The sequence below is a fragment of the Thamnophis elegans genome, chromosome 2 (genome assembly GCF_009769535.1).
Source record: "Thamnophis elegans isolate rThaEle1 chromosome 2, rThaEle1.pri, whole genome shotgun sequence".
Classification (NCBI taxonomy): domain Eukaryota; kingdom Metazoa; phylum Chordata; class Lepidosauria; order Squamata; family Colubridae; genus Thamnophis; species Thamnophis elegans.
The window spans coordinates 16516956-16536747 of NC_045542.1; the positions used below are offsets into that span (position 1 = coordinate 16516956).

General features: G+C 43.3%; 1 protein-coding gene across 1 annotated transcript in view; it reads left to right on the forward strand.

Moving 5' to 3' along the window:
* The window catches only part of ITGA5 (integrin subunit alpha 5), a 93531-nt gene that overhangs the window by 52894 nt on the left and 20845 nt on the right, over nucleotides 1-19792 (forward strand). Inside the window, exons 9-17 of the mRNA XM_032210304.1 lie at nucleotides 557-600; nucleotides 3527-3583; nucleotides 6319-6371; nucleotides 7013-7221; nucleotides 12467-12655; nucleotides 13844-13889; nucleotides 14455-14562; nucleotides 17409-17464; nucleotides 18807-18961. Of these exons, the coding sequence (XP_032066195.1) occupies nucleotides 557-600; nucleotides 3527-3583; nucleotides 6319-6371; nucleotides 7013-7221; nucleotides 12467-12655; nucleotides 13844-13889; nucleotides 14455-14562; nucleotides 17409-17464; nucleotides 18807-18961 (917 nt within the window). The remainder of the gene's footprint in view (nucleotides 1-556; nucleotides 601-3526; nucleotides 3584-6318; nucleotides 6372-7012; nucleotides 7222-12466; nucleotides 12656-13843; nucleotides 13890-14454; nucleotides 14563-17408; nucleotides 17465-18806; nucleotides 18962-19792) is intronic.

Below are 19792 nucleotides of genomic sequence, written 5' to 3' on the forward strand. Positions count from 1 at the left end.
GCAGTTGTTAAATGAACTCCTTGTTTGCTAAGAGTCGGTTTGCTAAGAGTTGCCAAAAACCAGAAGTGAATACTAGGCTCTGGCAGAAACATCATAAATTGCAGTCATATCAGTGGTGGGATTCAAAAGATTTTACTACCAGTTCTGTGGTTGTGGCATGGCTTAGTGGGCGTGGCAGGGGAAGGATACTGTTAAAATCTCCATTGAGTGGGGAAGATTACTGCAAAATCCCCTCCCGATCAGCTGGGACTCGGGAGGCAGAGAATATATATTTTCTGGTTCTCCAAACTACTCAAAATTTCCAACATCAGTTCCCCAGAACTGTTCAGAACCTGCTGAATACCACCTCTGAACACACGTCTGTGGGATGCTACATACGTTTGTAAGTGTGGGCTGGTAGCTAAGCGCCCCAAATCCTGTCATGTGACTACAGTAAGTGGGGGGTGGCCATTGGAACTTCAGAACTGAGTCATAAGTAGATTTGAATGGTTGCTAAGTACAAGAACCCATGCTGTAATGCCATATTCTATATCTTGTATCACTTTGCTTCTTGCAGATTTCGTGGCTGGTGTTCCCAAAGGAAATCTCACCTATGGATACGTAAGAGCCATATCCTGGTCATTTCTATTCTTTTTTTCCCCTCACTGTTCTCAAACTGTCTGTAAGATCACTCCCCCCCCCTTACTAGAGCTGCTAGCTTTGGTCCTATAATTCCATTGAAAGCTACTTGGACTGGTGCAGCATTTTGGCTGCTCTTGCATATTGCTGAGAATGCACCAGAGGTGGATTCCTACCAGTTCGCACCTATTCGGTAGAACCGGTTCGTCAAATCTACTGAACCCGTTAGAAGAGGCCACACCTACAGAAGAGGTTCCAAAAAATTTTGAAACCCACCACTGGTCCTTGGATATGATTATTCTACACTATCATGCTCATATTTATAAAACTCAGTGCCTCTGTGAAAGGTAAGGATGACTACTGTGTTTGTGGTGCAATCAGAACATTGCGTGTGTTGAAGTTGTTTTAATGCAAACCAAAGATGCCTTTTAAAAAACAAGTTTACATCATATTCTTATGCATGCCAGTGCTGTGTGTGAGGTACATTAAGGTGGTTCTGACTAGTGTCACCAGCATCTTTATATCCGGTCACATGGGCAGCAAGCCACTCCCATCCGGTCACATGGGTGGCAAGCCACTCCCACAAAGGCCACACCCACAGAATAGGTTTGAACAATTTTTGAAACCCACCACTGGAATGCACCCAAGCGTAAGGTTTTCTCCAGGTGTGATTTAATGCCAGCCTTCTCCCAAATCACTGTGTCTTTAGTCTCGAAAACCACTTCCTATCTTCGGTGCTATTCAGTCAAAGCATTCATTTAACGTCCCCTGCTATCCAAAGTATCCGCCAAGGGAGCACAATAAGGGCTTTTGAACGCCTGAGCCATAAACGGGGAATTCCCTCCTTCCCAAAAATTGGCCCCAAGCCAGATTGAAGCAGTGTCCCTTTCTCTCCAGAAGTGTATTATTTCCATACTGCTTAGAAGCAGAGTTTTTAAAGTTGTAAATGCATCATTCAGATCTCAATGTGGCCCCTGTTGGGGAACTTTCTGTAACAGCATTCTTTTCTTCAAAAGTATAACCGCCTGATCATCCAGAATTTGGTAGCATTGCCAAAAACAAAAAAAAAGGCAACTATTCCCTTCCCTAATACTTGAGTAGTGTTATTTTAACAGGGGTTGTAAGGTCTGGAAGGAGGGTGATCAGTGGTGGGATTCAAATCATTTAACAACCGGTCCTCTGCCCTAATGACCAGCTGGGTAGGCGTGGCTTAGTGGTCTTGTGACTGGATGGGTGTGGTCAACTCAATGTCACTCATGTCACTGGGGGCTTCGCCTTAGCTGTTACAATGTAATAAGGGTTAACCAGAGAGGCAGTTTCTGTAAGCAGGGCAATAAAGATTAGGCTAGAAACAACACCAGAATGTTTCCTTCCTGCCTTCCTTGCAGGATTAGCCCTGTAAAGTAGGGAAAAAACAAAAGGAGATTTCTTCCAACAACCGGTTCTCCGAACTGCTTAGAAAGTTACCAACCGGTTCTCCCGAATAGGTGCGAACCGGCTGAATCCCACCACTGAGGGCGATGTACATTGCAAAGGTGAAAGTCCCATAGGTGTTGTGTCTGATAGCATCCAGCTAGCCAGCATGCAACTGCACAGCATTCTCAGGTTGTGTTTTTGCTGCCATGACATCAGCTGGTGTGTTGCTGGAGTAGACACATGGTCCTCCTTCTGCTTTTTATGCTGGGCTTGCTTGCAACAAGGGCAGATTTTCTCATAGAAACATCAGCCCTTTTCATGACCCCTAGTCACCAGTTGTACTATCTCCAGATATGATGAAAGCTAAGTGAATTAACCTGGAAACAAGACATTGCCTTGTGGCTATGTGGGGTTGGTTCCTCCTTCCCGTCTTCATTGCTTGTTTGTTATGGATCCCCGTGGCTGCTATAGCAACCGATGTATTTCTAAGGAGGAGGGGAATGTTGAGGCCCCAAAATAAAGAAATCTGATTTTCCTAAGGCGCTTTGATTGTGGATGAACACAGACCCATGATGTGGAAGTCATGTTGGGTTCTTTCTTCTACTGCCTTCAACTTGTGACCTGGCTCCCTTCTCCCAAATACTGTAACTTCGTTGTTAATTTGTTCAAGTAGCACATTTGACAGGAACCTCAGCTACCAAATCCTGGATGACAGAGCGCTTGTATTAACAGCTTCTTCTTCAGAAGGGTTTCACAACCCTGATGTTCTCCCTCTGTGGTTTTGTGACCTAGAAGTGACACTTTTTAAAAAAAAGATCAGAATTGACCTCTAAATTCAAACAAAGAATGCTTACTTCAAGACTATCATCTCCCAATTTCCTCTACTAATACTCTAGTTGGGGAAAGGGTAAAAAAAAAATAGGCAAAAAAATTTAATATGAGAAAAGGACAGTGGTGGGTTCCTAGTGAGTCTGGCTTCCCCATTGATTTGCTTGTCAGAAGGTCACAAAAGATGATGCCGGGACACTGCCGTCGTCATAAATATGAATCAGTTGCCAAGCATCTGAATTTTGACCGCGTGACCCTGGGGATGTTGCAGCGGTCATAAGTGTGAAAAGCAGCCGTAAGTCACTTTTGTCAGTGCCCTTGTAACTTCAAATGGTCACTAAACAAACTGTTGCAAGTTGAGGACTACCTGTATGTCTCTTTTTAAAGCTACAACTGTAGCTTGGCGTCCAGATGTGCTTCTAGATAAGATTGCTCTCAGCTGGACCAACCCAGATGGAAAATATTGTGACTGTTTCACCTCCTGAATTCATTTTTGCAGGGGGGAAAAAGAAGCTAGAAGAAGCAATGAGAAAATGGCATTTGTGTCAAGAGGAATCATTTAGATTCCTCTTCTCGAAGCTCAAAGTGTTTGATAAATTTCTGTGGAGAGATAATGTTTGATGTTACATCTGTTTTTCCTCTCTTTTTTTTTTTGCCCCACCAGGTAACAATTCTAAATGGAAGTGACATTCGACCGTTATACAACTTTTCTGGAGAACAGGTGAAGAGATCCATTTGTTACACTGAAGTGATTTGGGCCCAGTTATTGAAAAACCCTCTTAAAATCAGAATAATCTGCTCTCCCTTACAAGATTATATGGTCTACTCCTAGGACACCATGGTGAACTGCTAACTGAGGCTTATAGATAGTCCTTGACTTAGGACGACAATTGGGATTAGAATTTCTGCTGCTAAATGATGCAGTTGTAAAGCACAACTGCCCTGTTTAGCAACAGCAATCTCTGCAGTCCCAAGTCATTAACTGAATCCCACAATCTTTAGGCAAGGCCCCTTCCTGAACAGCTTCCCATAACAAAAGTCACTGGGGAACCTGACAGGATGTTGCAAGTGCCAAGCCTGCAGGCAGATAAGGGAGGGAACAAGGCTGGCGGGGAATGTATGGGGGAGGGTCTGGAGGGTGTGGGAGAGGTGCCATAGGGGTAGGGAAGGATGCGTGGAATGGACACATGAGGTGCCATGCAAGTTAGGGGGATGCACATGGATGTGGTGTGGATCAGGGAGTGTGTGTGGGATGGGGCACAGGTTGAGAGGGTATCTGTGGAGATTCTCAGCCATCCTGGTCATGGTTCTCCCAAAGGTGCTTTTTCAAGAGGCAACTGGACTTTCTTTGAAGACGTTTTGCTTCTCATTCAAGAAGCTTCTTCAGCTCTGACCGGTCAGAGATGAAGAAGCTTCTTGAATGAGAAGCAAAATGTCTTCAAACTCCCCCCCTCCCCCGCCAAGAAAGTGCAGTTGCCTTTGAAAAAAAGCACCTTTGGGACAGATGGAGAGGTGTGTATGGGTGAGCAAGTGGCTGGCATAATGCAAACCCAGAGGGGCTGGGAGAAGGTGCGCAGGTCAAGGAAACTTATCCCGGTGACTTGCAATTCCTACTGGCTTTCCTTTGACTTTCTGGGGAGGCCACCATGCAAGGATGCAACTGGCATTCATGTGATCATGGAGCACTTAGCAGTTGGTTGTCAGTGTGAAAGGGTTGCCAAGCATTGTGGTCATGTGATGGGGGTGGGTATGCTGGAAAAGCTGGAACTCCCAGGTTCATAACCACCATTCATTCAGTGCCATTGTAACCTTGAACAGTTGCTGAATGATTTGGTTAGGAGAGAAAGACACACAGGTAAAGTAAACTTTCCTTGTGGAGCACCTGTATCCCTCCTTACCTTCTCCACTACTTGAGGTTGATAGCAAAACTACAAGAAAAAGTGTGTTTGGATGGTGAATTCTTTTTTCCAAAACTCCAAGCTTCCATTTCAATGTCACAAGTATCTTATTCATTTATATTTTTAAAACTTTTATATGAAATAAAAGACAAAACTAAAGAAAAGAAAGAAAAGAAAGAACGAAAGAGGGAAAGAAAGAAAGAAAGAAAGAAAGAAAGAAAAAGAAAGAAAGAAAAAGGTGCAAGAAAGAGGGGGGGACAAAAGTTTGAAATATAATGACTTCCAACCTTCTCTATAACCATATGACTTGCATCTTTCAATTTACATTGTTTTATTTGTTTACTAATACAATTTGATAGCTTATTAGTAATCTTGACTATCACTAAGTAGTGTATCTCTTCATTCTTGATGAAAATATTTTATTCTCCTTACGTACACTGAGAGCATATGCACCAAAAACAAATTCCTTGTGTGTCCAATCACATTTGGCCAGTAAAGAATTATATTCTGTTCTGTTCTATGCTATGCTACACTACACTATGTTTTGCTATTCTACAAATAATTACAATCTTCCCTCTCTCTTAAATGTTATACAGATCCCTTTCAGCCTCTCATTTAGTCCACATCTTTCTTTAATCCATAAACCTATAAATCATCATATCTTTTTTTCTTCTTTCAGTAAAAAGTTCACACAAGGTTTCCAGTCTTTTAGAAAAGCTTTTTCTTTCTCCATTTCAGCAAATTCTGACATTTTCACAAATTGTTCTGCTGCTAGGGGGATTTCATTGTTCTTCCATCATTGTCACAAGCTCCTAGCCCTTATTTCAATGGAAATATACTCAAAACACAGGGCCTGTTCATATATCAGGAACTGGAAGTAGCGCTGATCAACTTTTACAATAATTGGGAAATGCCCATATAACCCCAACTTCTATGGCACAGTTCCAACTTTTATGGCATCTAGTATAAGAGTATGAGAAATGGGTTTTACACTGTTTCCTGGTGCAGGTTTTGAAGTAGTTTCTGCAGGATTTTAACCTTTTTTCTTGCCTTTATTTATTTCTTTGTTTATACTCCTCTTACTTATCTCAGATTTACTGTATCATTGGTTACTGACAACTCTTGGCCGTAATTCACTGTAAAACCTCAGAGGCCTGTACTTCCCAAGAGGGGGAAGGTACTTCCATCTAAAATGAATTTGAGTGTAGTACATTAAGGCAACTGACTAGTTTGAGTAGTGGAAGCTGAGCAGAAGTGAGGAAATTGTGGCCTTCATAGCTCCCATCATTGGTTACTATTGACCATGTTGGCTAGAGCTGTTGGGAATTGCAATTTGACATCACTTGTCTTTATCCTTGTCTTGTAAAGCCTAACAACTGGCCTTTTGGAGAATATTTGTTCCTATCTTTCATCATGGAAGTGGACAAATGCTGCAATAAGGGCAGGTATGAGGAAGTTGTTGGAGTGTGTCAGGCAAACAGACAACTCCAGTCTTCTGTGATCTCAAAATGCCTGTACTATCCTAACATTTCTTGATCCCTGTCATTTGTCTCAACAGATGGCTGCCTATTTTGGGTATGCTGTGGCTGCCATGGATATCAACGGTGATGGGTGAGTATTGGGGAGGGGCTGCTTAGTCAACAGTAAGCTTACAGTGGAGTGGAAGCAGCTCTTCCCAGCTCCCGAGGAAATTAGATGTGATAATAGATTTAAGTTTGGGTGAGGTCTTGATGCACACCAGTGGTGGGTTCCTACCAGTTCAGACCAGTTCGGCTGAATAGGTAGGGGTTTGGTGGCCTGGGACGCTGGAACCGGCAGCAACTCAGGCCTGCCATGCTCCCGAACTGGTTCTCTGGGTGGGGCCTATGGCACCGCCATCTTGTCTTTCACTTCTGAGCATGTGCAGAACAATTTTTATTGCGCTGTGCGTGCACACAGCTAACTGGCAGTAGTGCCCGCTGGAACCCACCCTGATGCATACCATACAGAAATTGTCTGGGAAGTGAAATGTCCATCTTCAGAGAAGACTGAATTATAGAGAGAAGCAGTCAGGGCATGATGGAGAAGAGACTCTGGTGGATCCCATGTTGGCTGAGGATTCTGGAAGAGCTGAGAAAACCTAATCTAGATCCCGTTTCCCTCCCTATTTCGGGCAACTCTGCAATGTTCTCTGGATCCCAGCCCTCTGTGTGATTTATCTCCCTGAGCTTATAGTTGACTGCTTCATCTCTCCCCTCTCTCCTGCCATGCAGGCTGGATGACTTGCTGATCGGTGCCCCCTTGTTTATGGAAAAAACGGAAGGTGGCCGTGTTCAGGAGGTGGGCAGGGTCTATATCTACCTGCAAAAGACATACGGCATGGAGCCCGGTGCCTCAGCTGTGCTGACCGGTCACCAAGAGTTTGGCCGCTTTGGCAGCGCTATAGCCTCATTGGGAGACCTCAACCAGGATGGCTACAATGGTATGAAAGTTGGATCGGAGGGGCATGGCATGGGGAAAGGAACAGGAGTTTCTCCAGATTTGCCTCCTTGACCAAGATGAATGTATGTTTGTTTGTTTTCACACCGTATGTATGTTTTCACGCAGAGAAAGGAGAAGGGAATATCCAGCATTTGCAAACAAAAGATTTCCATTACTAGGGTTCTGATTTGTTACTAAATGCTTTCCTTTCCTCAGAGTTCAGGGAGCAACTCTTTAATTCTCACCTTATCTTATTCCACAATCAAACAAGAAACCGATGCAAGATCTATGTTCCAATTAAAGGGATACTCATAATTGAGATGGAGGCATGTTATTTTGGTGTAGGATAGGAGATGGGAATCTAGGGATTTTCCATCATCCTTGAACATTGGTGCTATTTCCAGTGGCTAATGGGTGGTGGAAACCCATCATTATCCAGAGAGTTATAGGTTCCTCTCCCCTGGTGTATGCCTTAAAAATGAAAGCCCATTTCAGTCGTAGTCCCACCGAGTCAAAGGTTATCTACATGCTTTTCCTGTTCTGACTATGCCTGCTCATTGGAAGGAGGCAGCTGAGAGCTAATTTATCTGGCAACTTTGCTTTATTTGCATGGAGGATGACTAAATCCGTCGCGTTCAATGCAGAGACACAACAAAACTATCTAATCTCTGGCAGAGACATCTGGAGAAAGGCAGGCTTAACTGCCAGGAGAGACAGCAAGCAACTTTCTCTGAGGACATTTTCAAAACAGACTGTAGCTTGTGTCTTGCAGATAAAAAAATTCCCAGATGTTATTCTTTGCCTTTCCTGCCTAAAGGAATCTTAAATAGCAGGATATCCACCTGAAATTTTGCCAGTTGGAAAAGCCATTGTGGGCTAGAGGGAGCAATGGTTTGACTTGGATGAAACCATCTATTTATGTTTTATTGGAGGGGGGCAGGGATAACCCTAGCGATAAGAACATATGGTTTGCAGGCAAAAAATCCTAAATTAAGTCCCTGGTATCTTGCTGGCCAAAGTCTGAGAATGTAGTCTCAACGCCAGTCAGAAGATGTTGAGAAAAAATCTAGGCTTCTAGTTGGATTTTTGGAAGCTTTAATTCCTTTCATTCAACACATGGATGCCCTCTAGCTACACATTCTATTAAAGGTAACGGGTAAGGGTTACCCTTGCACATATGTGCTAGTCGTTCCTGACTCTAGGGGGTGGTGCTCATCTCTGTTTCAAACCTTAAGAGCCAACGCTGTCCGAAGACGTCTTTGTGGTCATGTGGCCGGCATGACTAAATGCTGAAGGTGCACGGAACGCCAAAGGTGGTTCCTATTTTTCTACTTGCATTTTTATATGCTTTCAAACTGCTAGGTTGGCAGAAGCTGGGACAAGTAACGGGAGTTCACTCCGTTACATAGTGCTAGGAATTCGAACTGCCGACCTTTCTGATCGACAAGCTCAGCGTCTTAGCCACTGAACCACCGCATCACATTCTATTGCATCAGCAAAAAAAAAAAAAAAGATTTCAGAGTCATGGCCAGCTTTCATAGGAGGAACTTGGATAACCTTGATTGTTGGGCTGATGAGGACATCTAGCAGAATCTAGCATTTAGCATTTTTCAAGCCAGTATCTTGTCAAATTGTACTTCCAGAAATTCTCTGTCCTTGGTTCCCCTGCTACAGGGAATTGGGCTCTAGGTGTGAAAAAGTGGTAGAGTTCAGTTCTCCTCAGTTTCTTAATTGCAATTCTTTCTGCAGCCTCTCGGTAATTCCGTTGTATCAATCTGATGGTACAGTTGAGGCCTAGACCGGACTTAGTCTGGGTAGAGGTAGATTTAAAGTGGTACAAAAGGAGCACGGGAAGGAATCATCTAAGCCAGGAGGGTCACTGGGCTGGATGAGTTACATGCAGGCCACGCCCTCCCCAGCCCCACGGAGGCAAAAAAAGTTGCGCTACGTCACATGACATCAATGCACCGCAGCGAATTTGGCAGCCATGATCTAAATCAGAGGTGGCAAATTTGATTTCATTGAGGGATGCATCAGGGTTGTGTTTGGCCTCGGGGGGGGCAGGGGGGTATGGCTAGCTGGACGTCACTTGTGTCGGGGGCACCTGTGGTGACCAGAGCTCTCTGCCAGCCAAAACGAGTCTCCTGAGCTCCGTTTTCGGCTGCAACAGCCTCCTGCCCTTCCGAGCTCTGTTTTCACTGGCAGAGGCACCGTGAGCCGGTCATTTGCTGTTTCCTTGGCAGCCCTGTGGGCCAGATCTAAGCACCCTGCAGGCAGGATCCAGCCCGCGGGCCTTGAGTTTGACACCCCTGATCCAAGTAGAAAGAGGGGACTGAAGACTAAACACCTTGACCATAGTACAGGTAGGCTGTCCTTGGCTTACAACAGCTTGTTTAGTGTCTGTTCAGAGTTACAACAGCACTGGTAAAAGGGTCAATTTCTCACACTTACAATCATTGTATCATCCCCGTGGTCACGTGACCAAAATTCAGATGCTTGTCAACTGACTCATATTTATGATGGGTGCAGTGTCCCGGGATCAGGTGGTCATCTTTTGCGACCTTCTGACAAGCAAAGTCAACACCGGCCAAAGTCTTTTAAGGACTGTGTTACTGACTTAAATATAGTGAGTTGCTTAACAAGCGTGGTGAGACAGGTCGTAAAATGGGGCAAAAATCACTCAACAACTGTCTCACTTAGCAACGGAAATTTGGGGCTCAATTGTGGTCGTAAGTCAAGGATTACCTGTATGCCTATTAAGGATAACATGGATTCATTATCCTTTTAACAGCCCTGCTTTACATAATGACTGTTCGGAGCATAAAAAGGAGGATTCTCCTCCCCCTCCTTCATGTTTTTTTTATTTTTGTTTCTCATACATACATTCACAAATATACATCCTCATAAATATTGTTAGCATTATGTGTTACCTTTTAATATTTATAATCCGATTCTTCCCCTAAAAATTTAATAGTATAATCGAGATTGCTTTGCTGCCATCCCGTACATCCATCTTGCTTTACAAACAACCCTACTTCTTCTTCCCTCTCCTTTTCTCCTACCCTCCCTTCTTCTCTACTTTCTTCCTTCTTCCTCCCCTTCGCCGCCTCCTTCATGGGGCAGCTCTTTTTAAGGGAACCCTCAGCCTGGTCTCTGTGACAGTAGAGAGTTGCTGCCTGTTCCACTGCTGCCATCTGCTGTTGGAACTTTATAATACATCTCCCATCAGATTTCTTTTTTTCTAACCCACCCACCCACCCCGAAAAAAATCACATCAATTAAGCCAAAGAAAACGCACAGTTTGCCTAAGTGCTTTGGATGGCGGAACACAACAGGTAGCCAGATGGGGACTAGGGCCAACCGTGGCCACTATGGGCTATTCTCCAGAAACCTGCTATTGTTGAAGGAATGAAAGCAGCAAAACATGCATAGAAAAGGGCAGTGGTTACATCCTGACAATGTGTGGCTACTTTTCTCCCCTCTTGTCTTCACTCTGTGGATCAGAGGTGTCAAAATCGCAGCCCCTGGGCCGGATGCATCACATGCTGGCCCTGCCCCTACCCGGTTTAGCAAAGGCAAAAAAAAGTCCCCGTATGTTCACTTGATGACGATGTGAGTTTGACACCCCTGCTGTGATTGCTGTTGATTGCCACTTCAGTCTACTGCTTAGAGCAGCAGTGGGGAACGATGGCCCTTTTGAGAGTTGTGGACTTCAATTCCTAGAATTCCTGAGCCAGGCATGCTGGCTCTGGAATTGTGGGAGTTGTAGTTCATAAGTCATAAAAGAGCCATGGTTCCCCTAGAGTGGCAATCAGCAGCATCCACAGGGTGAAGACAAGATCCTTCTTGCAAAGTGGCCCTGATGGCCCCATGCCATCTCTCAATTGATTGCTGTGGCCGGCCACTCTGTTGGCTGTAATATGTATTGTTCTAAGACATGGGTGTCAAACCCACAAACCTGTCATATTGCTGTCATGTGATGTTTCGTGACTTTTTTCCATTCGCGAGGCTGGGGTGGCCATGGCCTGTGTGTGACTCATCTGACCCGTGAGCTGCCAGTTTGACACCCCTATTCTAAGACAATCGTTGGAGGGCACATGATGAGGTAGTTTTGGCATCAGCCTACATAGTGTATTTTTGAAGTATAAGACGCACCTTTTTCCCTCAAAAAAAAAAATGCTGAAAATCTGGGTGCACCTTATACACCGAATACAACATTTGTTGCCTCCTGAAACCCCGCCCCCTTTGCAGAAATGGCCATGCAGAGCAGTGGTGGATTATGACCGCTACGCCTTGGTACGGGTGTACCAGTGCCTGCTGGGAGCATCGGGTACCGTTCCGGTACAGTGCTCCAGAGGGCCCACCCACCCGCACTCCTTATCAGCATTTGAGCTCTTTGAGGCTTCTGCGCACAGAGCGAACGATGCCTGCGCGATGCTCCGCCAAGCAGCTAGAGCATCGTGGAGGCATCACAGAGTGTCGTGGGTCCGTTTTTGTGAAAAACGGGACGCTTTTTGCTTGTTTTTGCCCCCCCAGCCCCCTAAACGCTATGCATGCCCTTTTTTTTGGCAAAAACCTGGCTGTTTGGGGGAGGTCTGCAGAGTGCAAAACCTTTTTTTAAATTTGCCTCTTCAAAATCTTGGTGCATCTTATACTCCAGTGCATCTTATACTCTGAAAAATACAGAAGATAGGTGTTAGGAGGCCCCAGAGCCAATTTGGACTGTGTTGCCGATTCTCTCAAAATAGGACGGGGGGTAAGGAGACTTCTTCCCCTGTAAGGCACAGAACAGGAACAATTTGTATTGTTTACTTCGGTTGCCTTAGCAGCAGATCCCCCTGGGCCTCTACCAATTAAAGATTGCACCTCTCCTGTGTAAGTCTGAGGAAGCAATCAGTCCCATCTTGAAGCTGCTCTGACAAAATTTCCTGGTACTTCTGGGCCCAATCAGGAAAAGAGGGTGGAAGTTGAGAAATGTTTTCTTTTGAGAAACTAATGAGGACCTGATCTCCTGAGATCTGATCCTTCAGGCAACAGCCCAATATAATCTTAAGGAAGATTAGTTCAAACATAGGATGGAATGAACTCCTGTACCCTGACAATGCTCCATTGTACCATTTTGGCCCCCTGAGAATGTATATCAGCTGATGCAGTTCAGTTTTGCTCTGATTGAAGTGTAAGCAGATGAAAAGTTCCAAAGTGTGTGTGTGTGTGTATGCTGCTGACACAAGCGTTTGTTCCCACAGATGTGGCCGTCGGAGTGCCATTTGGCGGCACTGCAATGCAAGGCGTGGTCTATGTGTATAATGGCCAACAGAACGGGCTGCACCCCAAGCCATTTCAAGTATTGCAAGGCTACTGGTCACCTGGAGTCCCAGACTTCTATGGGTTTGCTTTGCGCGGAGCCAAAGACCTGGATGGAAACGGTTATCCAGGTGAGGATGACCTATGAAGAAGTTACAGAACCACACCTGAACTTGTGAGAGTGCGTATTTGGCAGGTCTGAGGCTGCAGATATGATGCTTGTCATCTGGTGAGCTCTTATACAGGAGCATTAAATATGTGGGGTGACATAGCTGCTTTAATAAAACCCCATACTTCCATTGTAACATGTAACAAAAAAAGTACTCCTGTTCACTGTTCAGTAACTATGTCTTCCTCATAACAAATTCCATTTCCCTTCTCATCTAGAGGTCTATTTTTCCCCCTCCAGTTGTTGCACCAGTATGTTGGAATGAATGTGGGAGGTGTTAAGGGTGGGAGCAGCTGCATGGGGAACAGTCATATAAAAGAAGTCATAGTTCAAAGCTGCATAGGTTGGAGAAAGAGGCTCAGAAGGGATACACCCTCTCCCAAGTCTTCAGATTGCAAAAGAGATGGTGGGAGATTTGTATTTTCAGACTTGCAATGTTGATGTTGGCCTTCCCAGGTCCACAGGACAGGAAACTTCATCAAATGAATTAAATCTACTTTATTGTAAGGCTACATTAATCACATTTTGCAAGATTAAAAATACAAATCTCCTGCTATTTCCTTTATAGTCTTTTTCTTCTGACCATTATACAGCTATAGGCTATGCCTTCTTTTATCTGACCATTCTCCATCTCTTCCCCCCATTTCTCAAGGTTGTTCCCACATATTGTTACAGTTACGGAACATTTGGGGGTCACTGCTCATGCTTAGTCCCTTTGGGTTAATTTGGGAGGTTTTTTTCTGATGATTTCTTATACTTTTTAATATTTTCAGGTGCCCTCGCGCCTATTTGTGGGAAGTGCCATTTTGGCATTCATGCTGGAACCTTGGAAATACATAATTATATTCTTGCTAGGTCTTAAATGGATGGTCCTAAATTGAATGCCCTGGCTTAGTGATGACATTTTGATGTGAAAGGCCACCAGGATTCCTTTCAGCCTGCACTGTATGTTTTTTTTTTCGTCCCTAACCAATGAGAAATTGCTAGGTTTCACAGTATGCTATCTGGGCAAGCAAGGTGTGTGTGTGTGTGTGTGTGTGTGTGTTTTTCTCCTTTGCTTTAAAAACAGCTTCCTGAAATAGTATCATGATGCGCAGTCACCATTTTCTTGCCAAGTGCTCAACAGACTGTCTCCTTCTTTGTCCTGCAGATCTAATTGTGGGGGCCTTTGGAGTAGACAGAGCCATCGTTTACAGGTAAGTAAAGCGTTCTGGAGACAATGGATCAGTCTTCCCCAGTCCTGTGCTCTGTCTGAAGCATATGGGAGCAGAAACACAATATGTGTAATGCATAGTAGATTGGAGAAAATGACAAAGCAAATTTCCCCTGGAAAAAATGATGAGATTATGACTCCATTGTAGGTTATATTTCTCTCTCCTCCCTCCTGTCCTCATTACTTATTGTTTGTTTGAACACTCAGACATATCATGTTGCTTGGCTGTGACACACCCCCCCTTCTTCTGGAACTGCCAAGACAAGTCATAAATTAGGGTGACTCATAATCACTGAAAATGTCCTCCATGTATACCAATCTGCTCTTGAACTCCTACCCTCTGACCACAGGGCTGCTGCCATCTTGGATAGCTGCCTCCAAGGACTTTGTAGACAGAGATTTGAGCTGACTTTCCACAGCCAAAGTGACTGTCTTGCCAAGCTTGATAATAACTAAGTAAACCATCTATTTCCTAAGTCTCTCATTTCTCGTTCCAAATAGAAAAATTGCTTCCACTCTCTCCCTTTTCCTTATGCTTCCTACCACAGAGGACGCCCCATTGTTCATGCCACTGCCACTCTCAGTATCTTCCCCACTATGTTTAACCCTGAGGAGCGTGCATGCACCGTGGAGGAAACTGGCACACCTGTTGCATGGTGAGTAGTGGTCCAAGAAGTAATTTTTTCCCTTGTCCCTTTGTGGCTCTCTAGAGTTACAGCTCTTAGATCATTTCTGGAATGTTCTCTCCTCAGTTCTCATTAGTTAATTGAGGGCTTGTGTTCCTAGAATATGGAGGTGGACTTGTTCCTTTTTATATCACGTTGGGCATATATAAGAAATACGGTTTGGATTATTTGAATCTATTTAAAAGAAGGCTATTTGCCTATTTTTAATCTATTTAAAAGAAGGCTATTTGCCTATTTTTAATCTATTTAAAAGAAGGCTATTTGCCTATTTTTAATCTATTTAAAAGAAGGCTATTTGCCTATTTTTAATATATTTAAAAGAAGGCTATTTGCCTATTTTAATATATTTAAAAGAAGGCTATTTGCCTATTTTAATATATTTAAAAGAAGGCTATTTGCCTATTTTAATATATTTAAAAGAAGGCTATTTGCCTATTTTAATATATTTAAAAGAAGGTTATTTGCCTATTTTTAATCTATTTAAAAGAAGGCTATTTGCCTATTTTAATATATTTAAAAGAAGGCTATTTGCCTATTTTAATATATTTAAAAGAAAGCTATTTGCCTATTTTTAATCTATTTAAAAGAAGGCTATTTGCCTATTTTAATATATTTAAAAGAAGGCTATTTGCCTATTTTTAATCTATTTAAAAGAAGGCTATTTGCCTATTTTAATATATTTAAAAGAAGGCTATTTGCCTATTTTAATATATTTAAAAGAAAGCTATTTGCCTATTTTAATATATTTAAAAGAAAGCTATTTGCCTATTTCGAATATATTTAAAAGAAAGCTATTTGCCTATTTTCAAAGTAGTCCTTGACTTACAATAGTTCATTTAGTGACTGTTCAAATGGCACTGAAGAAAGTGACGTGTGGCCAGTTTTCGCACTTACGACCGTTGTAGCATCCCCATAGTCACGTGATCAAAATTTAGACGCTTGGCAACTGACTGACATTTATGACAGTTGCAGTGTCCTGAGGTCACGTGATCACCTTTTGCAACCTTCTGATGAGCAAAGTCAATGGGGAAGCCAAATTCACTTAACAGTTTGACTAATTTAACAACTGCAGCCATTCACTTAACAACTATGGCAAGAAAGGTCCTAAAAATGGGGCAAAACTCCCTTAACACATGTTTCACTTAGGCACAGAAATTCTAGGCTACATTGTGGTTGTAAGTCGAGGACCACCTGTACACAGTAGCCTGTTCTGAATGTTAGTGGATAAAATGTGAAGACAGAGGTACAAAATAAGATGTGCAAAATCCGTATCTAGATATGGATATAGTTATTATTATTATATATATGTGTGTGTGTGTGTGTGTGTGTCTGTGTGTGTGTGGATAGATAGATAGATAGATAGATAGATAGATAGATAGATAGATAGATAGATAGATAGATAGATAGATGATAGATAGATAGATATAGATAAAGGAAACACAATGAATATGCAAAATATGTAAAATGTGCTGCAAAGACGATATGATGGTACAAATAAAATAAAAAAAACTTTTTTAAAAACAGTGAGAACATAAAGAGCTGCAAGTGGTTGTGACTGCTGTCATTACCAACAATTGATATATTTACCCGTAGGCTCCTGACTATATAAGGTCTTATCTAGGCATTCCTGCAGGAATTGATTCTGTAGTTTGGTCTTCCTACCTTGACCCCCTGTAGATATTAGGCAAGACAATTTATAGAATCCAGAGCCACAAATGCCAGCTAAGAATTCTGGGAGTCCTGATCATCTCAGGGACATATGGTTAGGAACACTGACTCGTTGCCTTGCCTATCTCTACCCACTCACTCTGTTTCAGGAGTGTCAAACTTGCGGCGTCATGGCGGCATCACTTGGTGTATCGGGACTTTTTTTTCCCCCTTTGCTAAACCAGGCATGGGTGTGGCCAGTGTGTGAGGCATCCGGCCCCTGGGCCGGGAGTTTGACAGCCCTTCTCTATTCAAAACAGGAGTCATTTGGAACGAACCATCTAAAGGTGGAGGGATGTATTCAACAAGAGGCTAGACAGCTGTGTGCCTGGGATGTGTTAACTTGGATTCTTGCACAAAGCTGGGGGATGATGGCTTTAACGTCCCCTTCCATGATTCTTTGAGTCTAAAAGAAGAGTAAGAAAGGTCATTGTTTAGTGTGATATTGAGAACAATGGGATAATTATTGCAGAACATTTTTAATTTGTCACTCTGTGCTAAAGTAACATGGAAACCAGCCATCTGTCTTGCAGATAGGATCTAATTAAACAATGCTAGTTTTCAATCTGTGACAGAGATAGTGGGGGGAATTTATTGACAAGAGTTTTTCCAAAGGCTCAGCTCCATGGGGCTATCCTGATTGCTTGTTAAACCTGTACTTGAGTTGGGCTATTGTCCAGCTCATGACCCATCTGGGACCACATGGTTGGAAGGAGAGGCTGAGTCAGCCAGACAGGGTCCCACTCATCCCTGTTTATCCCAATCAGGTGTGATGACTTTATTTTTCTCCACTTTAACAACCAATAAAAGTCGGTACAATAGCTCCTTTTTGTATCCTTCCTCCTTGGGCGGAGTTCTGTTTCCATTTGGCTCGCAATATTGGTCAATCTGCTCCTCCAGGTGCATATCAACGTTTTGTTGTGACAAAATGCTTTTCACTAATGGGTGTAGCCCCAACCATTCTTTTGAAATAAGCCCGTATTTTTCAGCCTGAGCATTGCTGCACATGCCTAGCTCTCTTGTCATCAGAGAGCATTGTCTCTCACAGACATGTCTTAGATTGGCTCATTGCTTCTTTTATTCCCCCCCACCCCTCCACGTGTCAACAGCATCAACTTGAGCTTCTGTCTGAATGCATCTGGGAAGCATGTTCCTGATTCCATTGGTGAGTAACTGCAGGGCTTCCTTCGTTGGTTTCCTTCGTTTTCTTTCCTTCCGTCATCCACATGATAATGTGAGTATCAAGCTAATAATAAGGATTTACAAAATCTCAGTTTTTTATTAGAATCCATAATTACTGGGTTTTAGAGTACATTTTAATAGTGCGTAAGTAACATTAGAACATGGAACATAGAATAAGAGAGCTGGAAGGGACCTTGGAGGTCTTCTAGCTCAACTCCCTGTTCAAGAAAGAAACCCCATACCATTTCAGACAAATGGCTGTCCAGTCTCTTCTTAAAAACCTCCAGTGGAGAAGCATCCACAACTTTTGAAGGCAAGCTGTTCCACTGTTAATTGTTCTCGCTGTCAGGAAATTTCTCCTTAATTCTAGGTTAGCTCTCTCTTTAATAAACTTTACCCGTAACTCCTTGTCCTGCCTTCAGATGCTATGGAGGGTTTGACCTAGGGGTGGGTTCCGGATCCTGGTGCAACGGGGCCCAACGGGGCCCAACGTCCACCACATGAATGTGCGCACAGCATTTACATGCGTACTTACCATTTGTGATACTCCACAATGCCTCCACGATGCTCCAGCTGCTCAGCGGAGCATCGCGCAGGCACCGTATGCTCCGTGCGCCTGCACGGAAGCCCCGAAGAGCTCAAATACCGGTAAGGACGGCGGGCGGGCAGGTGGGCCCTCCCGAGCACCATACCGGAATGGTACCCGGTGCTCCCGGCAGGCACCGGTACACCCATACCAGGGTGTACCGGTCGTACCCCACCACTGGTTTGACCCCTTCTATAACAGTCCTTCAGATACTGGAAGATTTTTATCATTTCATGCTTAGTCGTTCTCTTCATTAGATTAGACATACTTAGTTCCTGCAATCATTCATCGTATGGTTTAAACTCCAAACCCTTTATCATCTTTATTGCTCTTCTCTGTGCCCTATTCCAAGTGTGGTCTTAACCAGCTCATCTAAAGAACATTATTTGGATATTTTCTTTTCAAGATGAAGGTTCTACAGTTAAATACTGTGAACCACCTTGGATGCCTGTATGGGTAATGGCTCAACTGATGCAAGGGAGAGTTGCATTTTTTTAAAGGACATTTGATCTGATATCAGCTTGAGGTGGTTCATAATCCAGAGGGACTTGCAGAAACAAATCCTTTTGCAATCCCTTTTGTATGGTAGGCAACCAAACCTTTATGTAGCAGGATTGCGCAGGCCTCAGGCTTATGGGATTTGCTTTTCTTTCTGATAAATCCTTGAGCTTCATCGACTATGTTCAAGCATGGAAGGCAAGATATCTCACTTGGTTCTGCTTTCTCTCTTATTGGACAGGATTCGCCGTGGAGCTGCATCTTGACCACCTCAAACACAAAGGAGCAGTAAAGCGGGCCCTCTTCCTGCATTCCCAGCAATCCTACCTTACTCAGACTCTCCAAGTCCACAACGGAGCCAGTTCAGAGTGCCGTGAGATGAAAATTTACCTGAGGGTGAGTGGAGTCTTCCTCTGTGAACCCTGTCTTTCCCTCTTCTTGTAAACTGTCTTCGCCAGAATGAGAAATGTCCCATGGTCGCTCTGACAATGCTCATTTTTGCCTTGCTGTCCCAAATGGATGAATTATGTGGATGGGAGGTATTTAGAAAATGGCCCTTGCTTTGTGCCCCATTGAGACAGTGGACTTGCTCATACAGGACTTCAGTAAATCTGTGTACCTTGCCCACTAATGGGGCTACCAGGAAACACCCTGACTTGTAAAACTATGCACCTAAGTCATTAAATCTCTGCTAAGATTGACCTGTATTTAAAGACTGAAAACAGAATAACATATAGGGAAGAACATATAGGGAAGAATATTCCTATAGAGGCCTGGGTTCCATCTCGGTTCCCAGCCACCTCATCCCATTTCACCCAAACAACCTCCGTTAGAATAAAATTGGAGGTCACAGAAGGAAAATCCTGTAAAACGACCATAATCACATTTTGAGAATCAGTGGAATAAAGGTGTAACCAGTTCTATTTACCATAGATATTCTTGACATAATTTATGGATATTTTAAAGGGAAACCACAAAAAGAGCCTCAAGAATTGCAATTTTCAAACTACAGAATAATAGAACAGAATAGAATAGAATTCTTTATTGGTTAAGTGTGATTGGACACACAAGGAATTTGTCTTTGGTGCAGATGCTCTCAGTGTACATAAGTATAAGTATAATCTTTATTGTCATTGTACTTAAATACAACGAAAAATACATTCGTCAAGAATCATAAGGTACAACACTTAATCATAGTAAGCAATCAGGAAACTATCAATATCAATA